This window comes from Macaca fascicularis, chromosome 16 (genome assembly GCF_037993035.2).
Source record: "Macaca fascicularis isolate 582-1 chromosome 16, T2T-MFA8v1.1".
Lineage (NCBI taxonomy): Eukaryota > Metazoa > Chordata > Mammalia > Primates > Cercopithecidae > Macaca > Macaca fascicularis.
In genome coordinates this window covers 64,948,982-64,961,151 of record NC_088390.1, presented here as the reverse complement: position 1 = coordinate 64,961,151, position 12,170 = coordinate 64,948,982, and the positions used below count along the sequence as shown (strand labels likewise).

At 51.6% G+C, this 12,170-nt stretch overlaps 1 protein-coding gene across 8 annotated transcripts in view; it reads left to right on the top strand.

The window, feature by feature from the left end:
* The first annotated feature begins 8,031 nt into the window (after nucleotides 1–8,031).
* MPP2 (MAGUK p55 scaffold protein 2) overlaps nucleotides 8,032–12,170 on the top strand; it is a 33,487-nt gene continuing 29,348 nt past the window's right edge. For 2 of the 8 annotated variants that reach the window (XR_012425914.1, XM_045375901.2), the window contains exons 1-2: nucleotides 8,266–8,522; nucleotides 11,506–11,569. Coding sequence is in view for 5 of the 8 variants with exons in the window: in XM_045375901.2 (XP_045231836.2) it covers nucleotides 11,539–11,569 (31 nt within the window). In the remaining 3 variants the exon portion in view is untranslated. Of the gene's footprint in view, nucleotides 8,108–8,265; nucleotides 8,787–11,505; nucleotides 11,581–12,170 lie in introns of those variants that run through there. The other 6 variants (XM_045375905.2, XM_065531633.1, XM_045375904.2 and 3 more) reach the window with 6 other exon arrangements.

The following is a 12,170-nucleotide window of genomic DNA, read 5'->3' as shown; positions in this document are numbered from 1 at the left end:
AGGTGTACAGGTGCTCCTGATTGGTTGGGCATGCAGACATAGGGGTATGCAAAATGGTCCTTGACTGCTGAGTCTGCTTCTGGGTGGGGGCCACGGGACTGGTTAAGTCACAAGTCTGGGTGGAGCCAGAAATGCATAAAGAAACATCTTTCCTTATGCAGATGTTGAACAGCTGTGCTTACACATTCCTTTGTAAGGACAGGGCAGTCTCCCCTAAGTTAGGGGACAAGAGTGACTCCTAGTGATGGCATTAGCTCTGCCCCTACTCTCAGATACAATGCCAGGAACTGTGAGGACCAGAGGCTCTGGAGCTGCTGGCTGGGTGTGGTCAGGGGCCAGTTATCAGCCTCTCTGAACTCCATGTCTTTAGTACTAAACAGAAGCCCCTTTTGCAAGGTGGGCCCTGGGAAGCACTGTTGGGGCCATCCCTCGTTGATGGCCTCTTCCATCTCTGGGTTTTCATGGCTTTTTCAGGAGCAGGCCTTGCCACCCTGAGTGCCCTCCATGACCACAGCTACCTTCTGAGGAAAGAGGCCTCAGGGGTCCTCTCTGCATGTAGCTGCCTGGCAGGCCTCACCTGGCTGTACATGTGAATCACCTGGGGAACATTACAAACCACTGTTGTGTTGCCCTGCCCCCCAGAGATTCCGCACCTTGTATTAACTGAGCACCTAGAGCCAGGTGTGGTGACGCACACCTGTAGTCCCAGCTACTCAGGAAGCTGAGGTGGGAGGATCCCTTGAGACCAGGAGTTCAAGATTAAGCCTGGGGAACCTATTGAGACCTCAGCTCAAAATTAATTAATTAAAAAATACTGAGCACCTACTTGATGGCCAGCATTGAATAAGGTACTGGAGTTACAGTGATCATTAAGATATAATTTTTGTCCTCGAAGAACTTCAGTCAGGTGGGAATAGGTATTTATTGAATGGAATAATATTTCAAGAAATATCTACCAACAGGCCACTTCTTGGAAATCCCTGTTGGGAAGAAAATTTTTATCTTTTTGATGAGCAGAGTGCAAAGTTGTCTCTTTAGATGGATGGATTTGGAAGGGAATTTAGTAATCTAGTTCCTATCCCCCAACCTCCCATTTTACAGATGCAAAAACCAAGGCCAAACAGCTAAGTTTTTTGCCCTGGAGGAGGAAAGTGGCCTCTGAAAGCCAGAAGACTCTCACATTACAGCATTCCTGCCGGTTGCTGTCAAGAGCTGCTAAGCTGTCCTCAAGTCCTGTGTCTGATGTCAAGCTAATAAAAGATTTACGGTGCATTAGTAAAGGTATCTTAAGTCTAGATGCCTTCGAGATTAGATTCAGTCATGATGAGCAGCTAAGGATTAACAAGAAAGATTACAAATTGTTTCCAGGAATTTATTTCTTTAAACACTGATTATATATATATATAGTCTTAAGTCAAATTAACATGTTGTTTATGTTCAGCTGTTTTTGTGAGTTATCACAGTTTTGTCAATTGAAAAATAATTGATGGAAAACTAAGTCAATCTCTTTACTAAGCTTTTTACTAAGTTTACCTGCTAAGTGTGGCTCCACTACTCGCTTGCTGTGTGATCCTGGGCAAGTCATTGAACTCTTCTGACCTTCAGCTTCTTCATCTATAAAATGAAGGTAATGGTAGTACCTGCAAAGCGAGGTGCAGTATCTGCAGCGGAGCCTGAGGCCAACTGCCTGGGGTCAAGCCCCAGCTCTACACTGACCAGTGTGATGCCTTTGGACAAATTACTTGACCTCTTTGCTTGTTTCTTTATCTGAGGTCTGCTGCCAAGAACTGCAGATTCCCAGTCTGCCTTGGGTGATGGTGGGTGCCCCTACAGTCTGTACTGGTGAGGGTGGGGACAGCCCCCCACAATGGCTCTGGCCCGGAAAAAGGCAATTTTTGGGGAGGAGTGGATGGTGGCTTCTCCCCTTCCCAGGGTTCCACATCTCCCCACACCAGTACCTCAGGGAAGGGAGCTGGAAGTGGAGGTGCCAGAGGGCTTGAAACCCCTATGGGGTGGCAGGGAATGGGCAGGAGGTCCCCTGCTCTGTCCCCAGGCACCTCAGAGAGGAGAGGTGCACAGGGTGAGCCCAGGGTGGCTGAACCCCAATGAGGAGGACAACAAGAAGATCCCTGTGGGACATGGGGGAGGCTGGACCTGGGCAGTTGGTGCCAAGCAGGGCTGGGGACAGAGTCGCTGGGTGGTCAAGGCAGGGGAGGAGCAGAGAATAGCTCTGGGATGGGCTGTCCCGCATTTCTTTCCTGGCCAGGGCACGGCCTGGGTGCCCAGGGCTCCCCCATCATGGCTCACAAAGCATTTTTATCAGCCCAGGCAGCGGTCCAGTGGTCGTAGAGCCTGCAAGATGGATATTATCCTGCCCATTTAACAGCAGGGAAAGCCCAGGACAAGTGGCTTGCCTGAGGCCACCCAGTGTTCTCCACAGCCCCGACCCCCCTTCTGTCTGGGCTCCAATCTACTCTGTAAGCACTGCGTTGGTCCAGGACAAGTGGGGAGGGAAGCAGCATAGGATGTGTGCATACATGTACGTGTATGTGTATGTGAGAGTGTGTACGAGTGTGTGTGTATTTGAGTGTGTGTCTGTGTTTGTGAGTGTATGTGTGTGTCCAAGAGTGTGTGTCCAAGAGTGTCTGTGAGTGTATATGTGTGTATGTGTATGCGTGTATGTGTGTACATATAAGTGTGTGTGTAGTGTATGTGTGTATCTGTGTGTGTGTACATGAATGGGTAAATGTGAGTGTATGAGTGTTATATATGTGTGCACTTGAGTGTGTGTGTCTGAGTGTGTATGTGAGTGTGTAGGTGTATGTGTGTATGTGTATATGTGTGTGTGTCTGTATATGTACGTGTGTCTGAGTGTGTAGTGTGTATATATGAGTGTGAGAGTGTGTGTATGTGTGTATTTGAGTGTGAGTGCCTGTCTCTGTGTATGTGAGTGTATGTAGGGATATGTATGTGTGTGTATATGTGAGTGTGTGAGGGTGGTGTGTGTATTTGAGTGTGTCTGTGTGTAAGTGTGTGTAGGGGTGTGTGTATATGTGAGTGTGTGTGTATGAGTGTGTCTATATATGTGAGTGTGTCTGAGTGTGCATGTGTATGTAGGTATATGAGTGTGTATGTGTGTGTAGATGAGAATGTGTGTATTTGAGTGTGTGTGCGTATGTGAGTGTGTGTAGGGTGTGTGTGTGTATATGTGAGAGTGGGTGTGTATGTGTGTGTGTCTGTATATGTGAGTGTGTGCACGCATGCAATGTGTATGTATATGTACAGCTCTCCTCCAGGTCACTAGTTCAAGCGGGGACACTCCTCTAATCTGTCTCCAAAGAGCAACTCAAGTGCCTCATGTGGTCCCCAGGGCGTCTAACTGGGTCTGCTTTGTGCTTTGATCCCCTCTTCAACTCCTGCTGTCCAGAAGCTTCCTGCACTCCCTCACCCACTCCTTCATCAATCTCTGCCCTGTCCAGGGTCTATAGGGACACTTCAAATTGTGGTTGGTTTGTAGGGGGGCTTCAGCAATAGATATTGGGTCATTGGGGTGGTTAGCAGGACTCCCTCTACTCCGAGTTTGCACTGACTTTTAAAAATTATTATTATTACTACTATTACTATTACTCTTACTGAGATATTGGGGTATCCCTATGTTGCCCAGGCTGGTCTTGAGCTCCTGAGCTTAAGGGGTCCTCCTGCCTCAGTCTCCTGAGTAGCTGGGACTACAGGCATGCACCCCACACCCCGATGCACCGACTTTTGCAAGCTCTTCTCCACTTTGGCAATGGGCCACCTGTTACTGGTCCCTCACGTGGTGCCCATATCAAAGCCCTTGGCACTTCAGTGGAGGCACTGGAGGGAGAGGAGGAAAAGAGAAGTGGGTGGCACAGATGGATGTGGGCAAGGTGCCAGTAAAGAGTGTGTGGGCAGCGAGAAGAGGACATGCTGTCTGTAACAGATACCTGGAGCTCCAGAAGCCCTGGGGTGGATCCTGCCTTCTGCAGGAGAACCTGAGGTCAGCCAAGACACATCAGACAGCCAGAGATAAGGACTAACCACCCACAGCCCGCTGGCACCTAGCTAGAGCCTGCCTAGACCTACTCCCAGAATGGAACTGCATTTATGGAACACCTTCTGTGTGCCTGGCACGTGGCAGCCCCTCTACCTCCATCCTCTCCCAAAGTTGTTATCCCCATTATACAAATGAGGAAATTGAGGCTTGGAAAGGTTATTTAACTGGCCTAAGACACACATACGATGGGGTTGAGCCAGGATTTCAACACAAAATTGCCTGGTTCCAGAACTTCCCACCCCAATAGGGAAGTGGCCAGACTAAAATCAAGAGGCAAGGCAAAGTGTAATTGTTGGGCCAGGTGGAGGAACAGATGCTGCTTCCAAGAGAGGTTCTGGGGCTCTGCTCTCTAGAAAGGCAATCTGACATGAATGCAGGCCAGGCTGGTGGTAGTGGTAGTGGTAGTGGTAGTGGTAGTGGTAGTGGTAGTGGTGGAGGGGGCTTCAATTTCTGTCTTGAGGTTGCGTGATGAGCAAGAGGCCAGGAAATTTGGTCCTTCCCGGAGGCCTCGGTTTAGTCCTGGTGGGAAGGCAAAGCTGTCTGGATCCATTCCTGTTTGGATGCCCTGTTGAGGCAGGGACTAGGGAGGGCAGCACAGCTTTTCCTTTAGAACAGTGGTTTCCAAAGTGGGTGTGCACCTAGGGGTATGCAAGATGGTCCTTTTGGTATGGGAAGACAAAATTGGAATTTCTATTTATAGTTAAAAAATTAATCCTGGCTTGGTGCAGTGACTCACACCTGTAATCCCAACACGTTGGGAGGCTGAAGCAAGTGGATCACTTGAGCCCAGGAGTTTAAGGCCAGCCTGGGCAACATGGCAAGACTCTATCTCTATAAAAAAATTTTAAAAAATTATCCAGGTGTGGTGGCACGCAGCTATGGTCCCAGCTACTCTGGAGGCTGAGGCAGGAGGATCGTTTGAGCCTGGGAGGTCCAGGCTGCAGTGAGCTATGATCACGCTACTGCATTCCAGCCTGGGCAACAAAGTAAGACCGTGTCTCAAAATATATTTATTTATAAATAAATAAAAATAAAAATCCCTACGTGTGTGATTTCTAATATTCATACTAATTAATTGACTAACAAATATAGTTTATAGGCAAATATTTATATAATTTTATGTAGTCCATTAAGGGCTCTACATTTACTTTTTTGTGTGTGTGTGTGTGACAGAGTCTCGCTCTGTCGCCCAGGCTGGAGTGCAGTGGCACAATCATGGCTTACTGCAACCTGGGCCTCCCAGGTTCAGGCGATTCTCCTGCCTCAGCCTCCAGAGTAGCTGGAATTACAGGTGCCCGCCACCACACCCGGCTAATTTTTGCATTTTTAGTAGAGACGGTTTCATCATATTGGCCAGGCTGGTCTTGAACTTCTGAACTCACATGATCTGCCTGCCTCGGCCTCCCAAAGTGTTGGGATTACAGGCATGAGCCACGGCACCCCACCCAAATTTTTCTTTTTTCCTTACTGAGAAGTATAGTCCATAAATAAGGTTTCCAGAACTAAGCAGCCGCGAGTCGCAGGTGTGGAGGGGAACCACGGCAGAGGGTGGGTGTAGATAGACTAGGGATAGCTGTTGGTGGCCCCTGCTGGTCATTATAGGAAGTGCAACATCACTCAGTGCAAAGCCTTATCTGCTGAAAATTTGTAACACTCTTGAGTTTTACTTTTCTCTGCGCCTTGACTCCCAAAACTCTGGGCTGAACACCACCATAGAAAAATCTTGATTTTGGGGGAAGGAGAGATACTACCTGCACCCTTTTGACCTCTGAGGCTGAGGCAAGGAGGAAAGCAGAGCTAATTACAGACCCCAGAGAAGGAGGACTCATTCCCCTCTTGAGGTAGTGGGCAGCCCTTAACTGCTAGGGGATGCATTGCCCAACCGCAAACCTGCTTCCCTTCCCAGCTACTCCACTGCCAACCATTAGCACCTCTATTCCTTTGGGGAACAGCTTAGGACCCACTGCACCTTTATTATGGCATTCAGCTGTGCTACCAAGAAGCGCTTTTTGTATCTATGTAACACAGCCCTTCCTGACTTCAACCCCAGACTGTGAACTCTAGGAGGTCATGGCCTGTATCTGTCTCAGTATCACAGAAAATGGTACCTTGCCTGGCACAGAAGAGGAGCATCTTATTCTGCATCAAGAAATGTTTCTTCTCTTTCTGTAACTGCACAAGGCTGTTGTGAGAATGAAACAATTTGTCAATTGTAAGGTCCTGAACAGATGTGAGAGGCTGGCATTCTGCAAGGCCTTTATTAGAGAGATACTTGTTGACTGACAAATGCAGCAGGGCAGCCGCTAAGAATAATGAGTTGGGCTCCACCTCCCCAGGTGGGCCAGAATCTGAGATCCCAGCCTGTCCTCAGTATCCTAAATAGAATGGAAGGTTTGCTGTGGGTTACTGATTGAGAACTAATTAATATCTTGTAGAGATTCAAATCCTTTCTCTTCCCAAATACAAATAGCTGCGTGATTTCCAGCCCAGAGGTGGACAGGTGAGAGTGGAGGGTAGCCTTTATAATGGAAAGGGGAATTCTTCCTGAATTCAATTAGAAGGATTTTCTAGGCTGGGTGTAGTGGCTCATGCCTACAATCCCAGCACTTTGGGAGGCTGAGGCAGGCAGATCACCTGAGGTCAGGAGTTCGAGACCAGCCTGACCAACATGGAGAAACCCTGTCTCAACTAAAAATACAAAATTAGCCAGGCGTGGTGGCGCATGCCTGTAATCCCAGCTACTTGGGAAGTTGAGGCAGGAGAATCGCTTGAACCCGGGAGGCAGAGGTTGCGGTGAGCTGAGATCGTGCCATTGTACCCCAGCCTGGGCAACAAGAGTGGAACTCTGTCTCAAAAAAAAAAAAAAAAAAAAAAAAAAAGAAAAAAAAAAGAAGGATTTTCTAGCTTGCAGGTAGAGGAGAGAGCTGCAAGCAATGTGCTCCAGGAATCCTCTTTGTTTAGAGACCAAGGCCTGTAATTCCTGTCAAAGCTATCTGGGGTCGATAACTTTCTTCTCTCAGTAAAAGCCGGGGGCACCTAAACAATGTGGTTTTCAGAAGTTTGGCCGCCTCTGTGGCTTTTCCCTATATCCAAACTTATACCCTTGGAATTCAGGGGAGAGCTGAGTCTTGGGACCTAGGGACTAGTTCCCTGCTTTCGGGATAGATTCCCATATTTGAGATTTCCAAGCAAGCTTCCAGGATGTAATCCATTTCTTTTCTTTTTGTTTCTTTTGAGACAGGATCTCACACTGTTGCCCAGGCTGGAGTGCGGTGTTGCAATCTCGGCTCACTGCAGCCTCAGCTTCCCAAGTAGCTGGGACTACAGGCGCGCGCTGCCACGCCCAGCTAATTTTGTTTATTTTATCTTTTGTAGCGATGGGGTTTCACTAGGTTGCTTAGGCTAGCCTCGAACTCCTAGGCTCAACCGATGCTCCCGCCTCGGACTCCCAAAGTGTTGGGATTACAGGAGTGAGCCACCGCGCCCGGCCAAAGATGCAGTTCATTTATGATCTTAGGAATCCAGTTAGCAAGGAAGAGGGATGACTCCCACATCTTGCTGAGGGTAACTGGACGGGGTGGCGGAACGCCGAGGTCGGATAAGTAGCGTAGCTGACCCCAAATGCCAGGGGCACTGCACAGAGCCTCCCGTATTTGGAGGCCCAGTATCTTTTACGAGCAGATCTGGGGTGGAGCCGGAGGCTGGGCGAAGGCGGGCCAGTGGGTTTAACCCTTTATTTACTTCTTGGGGCTGGGATTCTGAGGAAGGCTAGCCAGTTACTTCTTTATTCCATAGACAGGGAAATAGAACAGGCCTCCCTCACCCAGACCTAAAATAGGCTCTCGAATCCTTTCACGAAGACATTTCCTCTTTTTTGCAAATTTTCTGGAAAGTCTGGAATCCAGATACCCACCCTCCGAGTCCTTAAAAAGCTGTCCCTGATCCCGAGGCCTTCTGGGGCTGGTATCCTGCTTCCTGGGAGATAGTCTTCCTGTTCCTTTTCTCAATATGGAAGCAGGATAACCAGGAAAGGTGAGGCACGTCTGGAACTAGAACGCGGGTCTAAGCCAAGAGGGGTGGGCGGAGTAATCAAGCCGGTCTCATTCGGCACTTTAACCATCGCCCTTTTAAGGGGGAGCCGAGGGACACCAGCGGGTACCGGTACCAGTCCTGCCTCCCTAACCCGTCCCAGTGGGACGGCGTCGTGGTCTGTGCGGTGTCTTCCAAACCACTACCTGGCTGCCCGCGTACCAGCTGCTGGGAAAGACTACTTCCTCCGAGTTGTGCCGGCCTCCGCGTTCTTCTCCCGTCCCCTCTCGCCGGGCCTCCGCCCCCTCGCGGAGAGGCCTTGCCGCTTTAAGAGCCGGGCTAGCGATTGACAAGCAATAAACGGTGAGCGCCCGGCTGCGCTGGAGCTGCGCGGAGCTAGGGGCTCCCCGGGGCGCAGGTAGGCGTCCCCCGGCCCCCTGGCCACCACCCACCCCAAGACCTCAGCCTCCTTTTCGTCCTGGCACGGCACTTAGGACCCTATTCACTGGGTTTAAACTCCACAGGCCCCTTTCACCCAGGCCCGTTCCCTCCCTCTCCACCCGCCCCCGCCCCTGGGCCCTCTTTCTGGGATGCTAGTTGGGAGAACCAAGGCCCGCTGCCCATTGACATTGGTCCGCGCCCCTGCGGTAGGGGGTCCAAAGTGGCTTCAGGCACCAAGGTGGTGAGCTGTGAGGGGCCCGGGTATCCGCGCGGCCTCCCCGGGGTCTGTGCGGGCTGGGGGGACTTGGAAGCCCGGCATTACGTAAGAACCGTGCTGTTAGCGCTTCCGGGGGTTGGGGAGAGAAACAGAGGTTGCGCTTTGTCCCGGTGGCCCCCGGTCCCCCTAGGCGGCTAACACCACAATCTTCACTGGGAGGGGGTCCCCAGAAGGGGCGCGCTGCTTCTCCCGCTTCCCAGGCTGTATGTAGCAGGGCGGGTCGGGAGCCAGGGTTAGGGTCTGGAGACTTGGGAGGGGACCAGTGCCAGAAGCGAAGAGCCAGGGTTAGAAAGTTAGGTCAATTAAGCGGGGGGGGGGGGGGGGTGTGGGGGGGATAAGGACGGGTTGGGGGTTGGTGGCTGGGGCAGTCATTTAGTGACCTCATCCCTGGTCTCCGGCGGGCGCGCATGCAGAGAGAGCCTTCTTTGATGGCTCGCAACACGCCCCCCTCCCCCAGGTCCTAGCGCCCAGTGTGTTAGGGCTGGGTCCGCTGGGGCAGGAATGATCCGATTGTCCAAGCATGCACGTCCGCCTGGCCTTTCGACCCCATCCTCTGACCCTCAGTTCTGTCCAACCCTCCCCGCGACCTCTTGCTCTTCAAAGCGCCTTTGTCAGACCTTTCTTCTTCGCACCTCTTTGTATGTGTACGGATGGAGGGATGGGTGGGAGGTTGGAAGAAACCTCTCCCTTTTACTGCTGGTCCCCTCGCCTACGGACACTTTGGGTGATGGGGATATCTCGGAGGCAGAGCTGAGAGGGCATCTGGGCCCAGGCTTTTGGAAGCCGAGGTGCAGGTTCCCAGATGCCTGGGTGCAGGACCTTGGCACGGAGCCAGGCTAGCTTGCCTGGCACTGCCGTTCTCTTGTGGGCACAGCCAGGCCCCGCCCTCTCAGCGGCTTGGACAGGCTTGGGGGAGCAAAGCCAGCCAATGCTGTGGGAACCGACTCCCCGGGAGAAAGCCCAGGCAGGCTGGGCAAGACTTCTGAGCGCAGGGATTTCATACATGATTCTCCCTGCCTTTTCCCACCCTCCTCGCTCTAGGGAAGGAGGACTTCTGGAGTCAAGAGTCTCTGACCTTCTGAGGGAGAGCAGCAGCAGCCAGAAGGCTCCAGGTCATCAAGGCCTGGGGCAGTGAGGGAAGGGATCCCTCCTCCCTGCTCTCTAGAAGTAGAGATTGGCACCAGAGGCACGGGCCAGCACAGTGGATCCTGGGCATTTCTTCCAGCCTGGGTGTGGCCTGAATAGGGGTGCCCTTCCCCTCGCTGAAAGCACCTTTCTTCCATGTCCTCAGGGGCAGAGCCGGGAGGAAAGGGAACCATCCCCCTCACTTTTGTAATTTCTGTCACCTGAGCTCAGGTGACCAGCTCAGGCCTGAGAGGGGAATGGGAGCAGAGAGGGTTTTATTGAAATCAGGTACGAGTCCTCTGGGAAGAATCCTCTTTGGGGGCAGGTGGAGTTGCTGTGGTTCCCACATCCCCAGGACTCAGCAGGCATTCAGTCCTAAAGTGGGCACTGCCAGATGCTTCCCCCCACTCCCCACCCCTGCTGTGAGCCACTGCCTCCTGTTGTCATGGCAACTAGGAATTAGGGTTTTATCCAGCAGCACATGCCCAGGAAGGCAAAGGGAAGAAGGGTGGGGGGTAACCCCCTGCCCTCTCCTGGGAGAACGAGGGAGCCCATCCTAGCCTGGGGAGGCCCTGGAATGGAAACTGGGGCTGTAGACTCCATGCCTGGTTCTGCCCAGAGCACTTGGTCTCCTTGTGCCAGCTCTGAGCTAAGAAAGGGAGAGAGGAGAGCGAGCCAGCCAGAGGGGCCATGGAGAGGTACATGTAACTTCTGTCAGCCCCCCAGATAAATGTCTGTGAAACATCGACGCTTTGGTAGGCCTAGGTTCCAGAAGCAAATAAAATCAATGTGGTTCTGGCTCTCAGGGAACCTACAGTCTGGGAGTACTCGTGTTTTCTACTTTGACTCAAATTCTGGACTCTTCCATTATTTTTTTAAAAGACAAGTTCTTGCTCTGTTGCCCAGGCTGGAGTACAGTGGTGCAATCATGGTTCACCACAGCCTCGACCTCCTGGCTCAAGAGATCCCCCTGTCTCAGTCCCACAAGTAGCTGGGATCATAGGCACGCACTGCCACACCTGGATAATTTTTAAATTTTTTGTAGAGATGGTGGTCTTGCCATGTTGCCCAGGTGGGTCTCAAACTCCTGGACTCAGGTGATTCTCGTGCTTCAGCCTCCTAAAGTGCTGGGATTATAGGCGTGAGCCACCTTGCTCAGCCAAATTATGTTCTTACCCTCTAAAAATTCTACTTGTTCCTTCTTCAAACAAACAAACAAAAAAGACAGCAGGAAGAAACACTTTATTTATATACTTATTTTTGAGTCATAAAACCTGGATTTTCATTCTAGCTCTCCTTATTAGCTTTGTGATCTTGGGAAAATCAGTTAACCTCCTTTATCCTCCATGGTCTCCTCCTCCTCAGAGAAATAGGCTTGTAATACCTGCTCTTCCTGCTTCCCAGGACTGTTGGAATCATTGTTGTTCTCCAACCCCCACTTTCTGGGCAGCACCTTCTCCCCTACCTTGCTGACTGGTCCTGAAGGGGAGGCTCTTCCTATTCCCTTCCCCATTGCTTTGCCCTTGTATCCACTCATCCTCCTCTCTCCCCTCTCCAGGAGAGACGTTTCAGAGTCCTTGCCTCCTTCACCATGCCGGTTGCCGCCACCAACTCTGAGTCTGGTAAGAAGTGGGTGAGGATGTTAGCTTATTTCAGTGGTTCAGAGGGTGCCAGGCGAGGACTTAGGGGTGGGCACTTGCACAGGTCCAGATAAGGACCAACTGGCTCCACTGCTCTTCCATCCTACCACTCAGCCATTCCTTCTGGCAGCTGCTGTGGCCATCTCCTCTGTGTGGGTTCCTGTGCTGGAACGGAGAAGAGAAGGAATAAGACCTGTACCTGCTCCCCTGCTCCAGTGTAGGGCTGGAGCACAACTCACTTCTGTGGAGGGCAGGGGATGCATGCTCCAGAGGTGACCCATACTATTGCTGGAGGGCAGTGGCATGGGACCAGGGCTTCAGGAGGTGGCCTGGGAGCTGGGCCTTGGAGAATGGCTTGGGGATGGAGGGATTACAGCAATACAGCCTGGGACTGAGAAGTCCATAATCACTGCCCACTAGGCCAGCATGTGCCACAGGTGGACAGGTGGTACTGGGGGCCAGGAAGCTCTGAGTGAAGGAACGAGAATACCAGGTCAGGATACCTGGGCGTGGCTCTGTAGGAGGCATTAGGACAAGGGAATGGGCCACTCAGATAAACTAGCAAAGCCTCAGTAGCAAACTG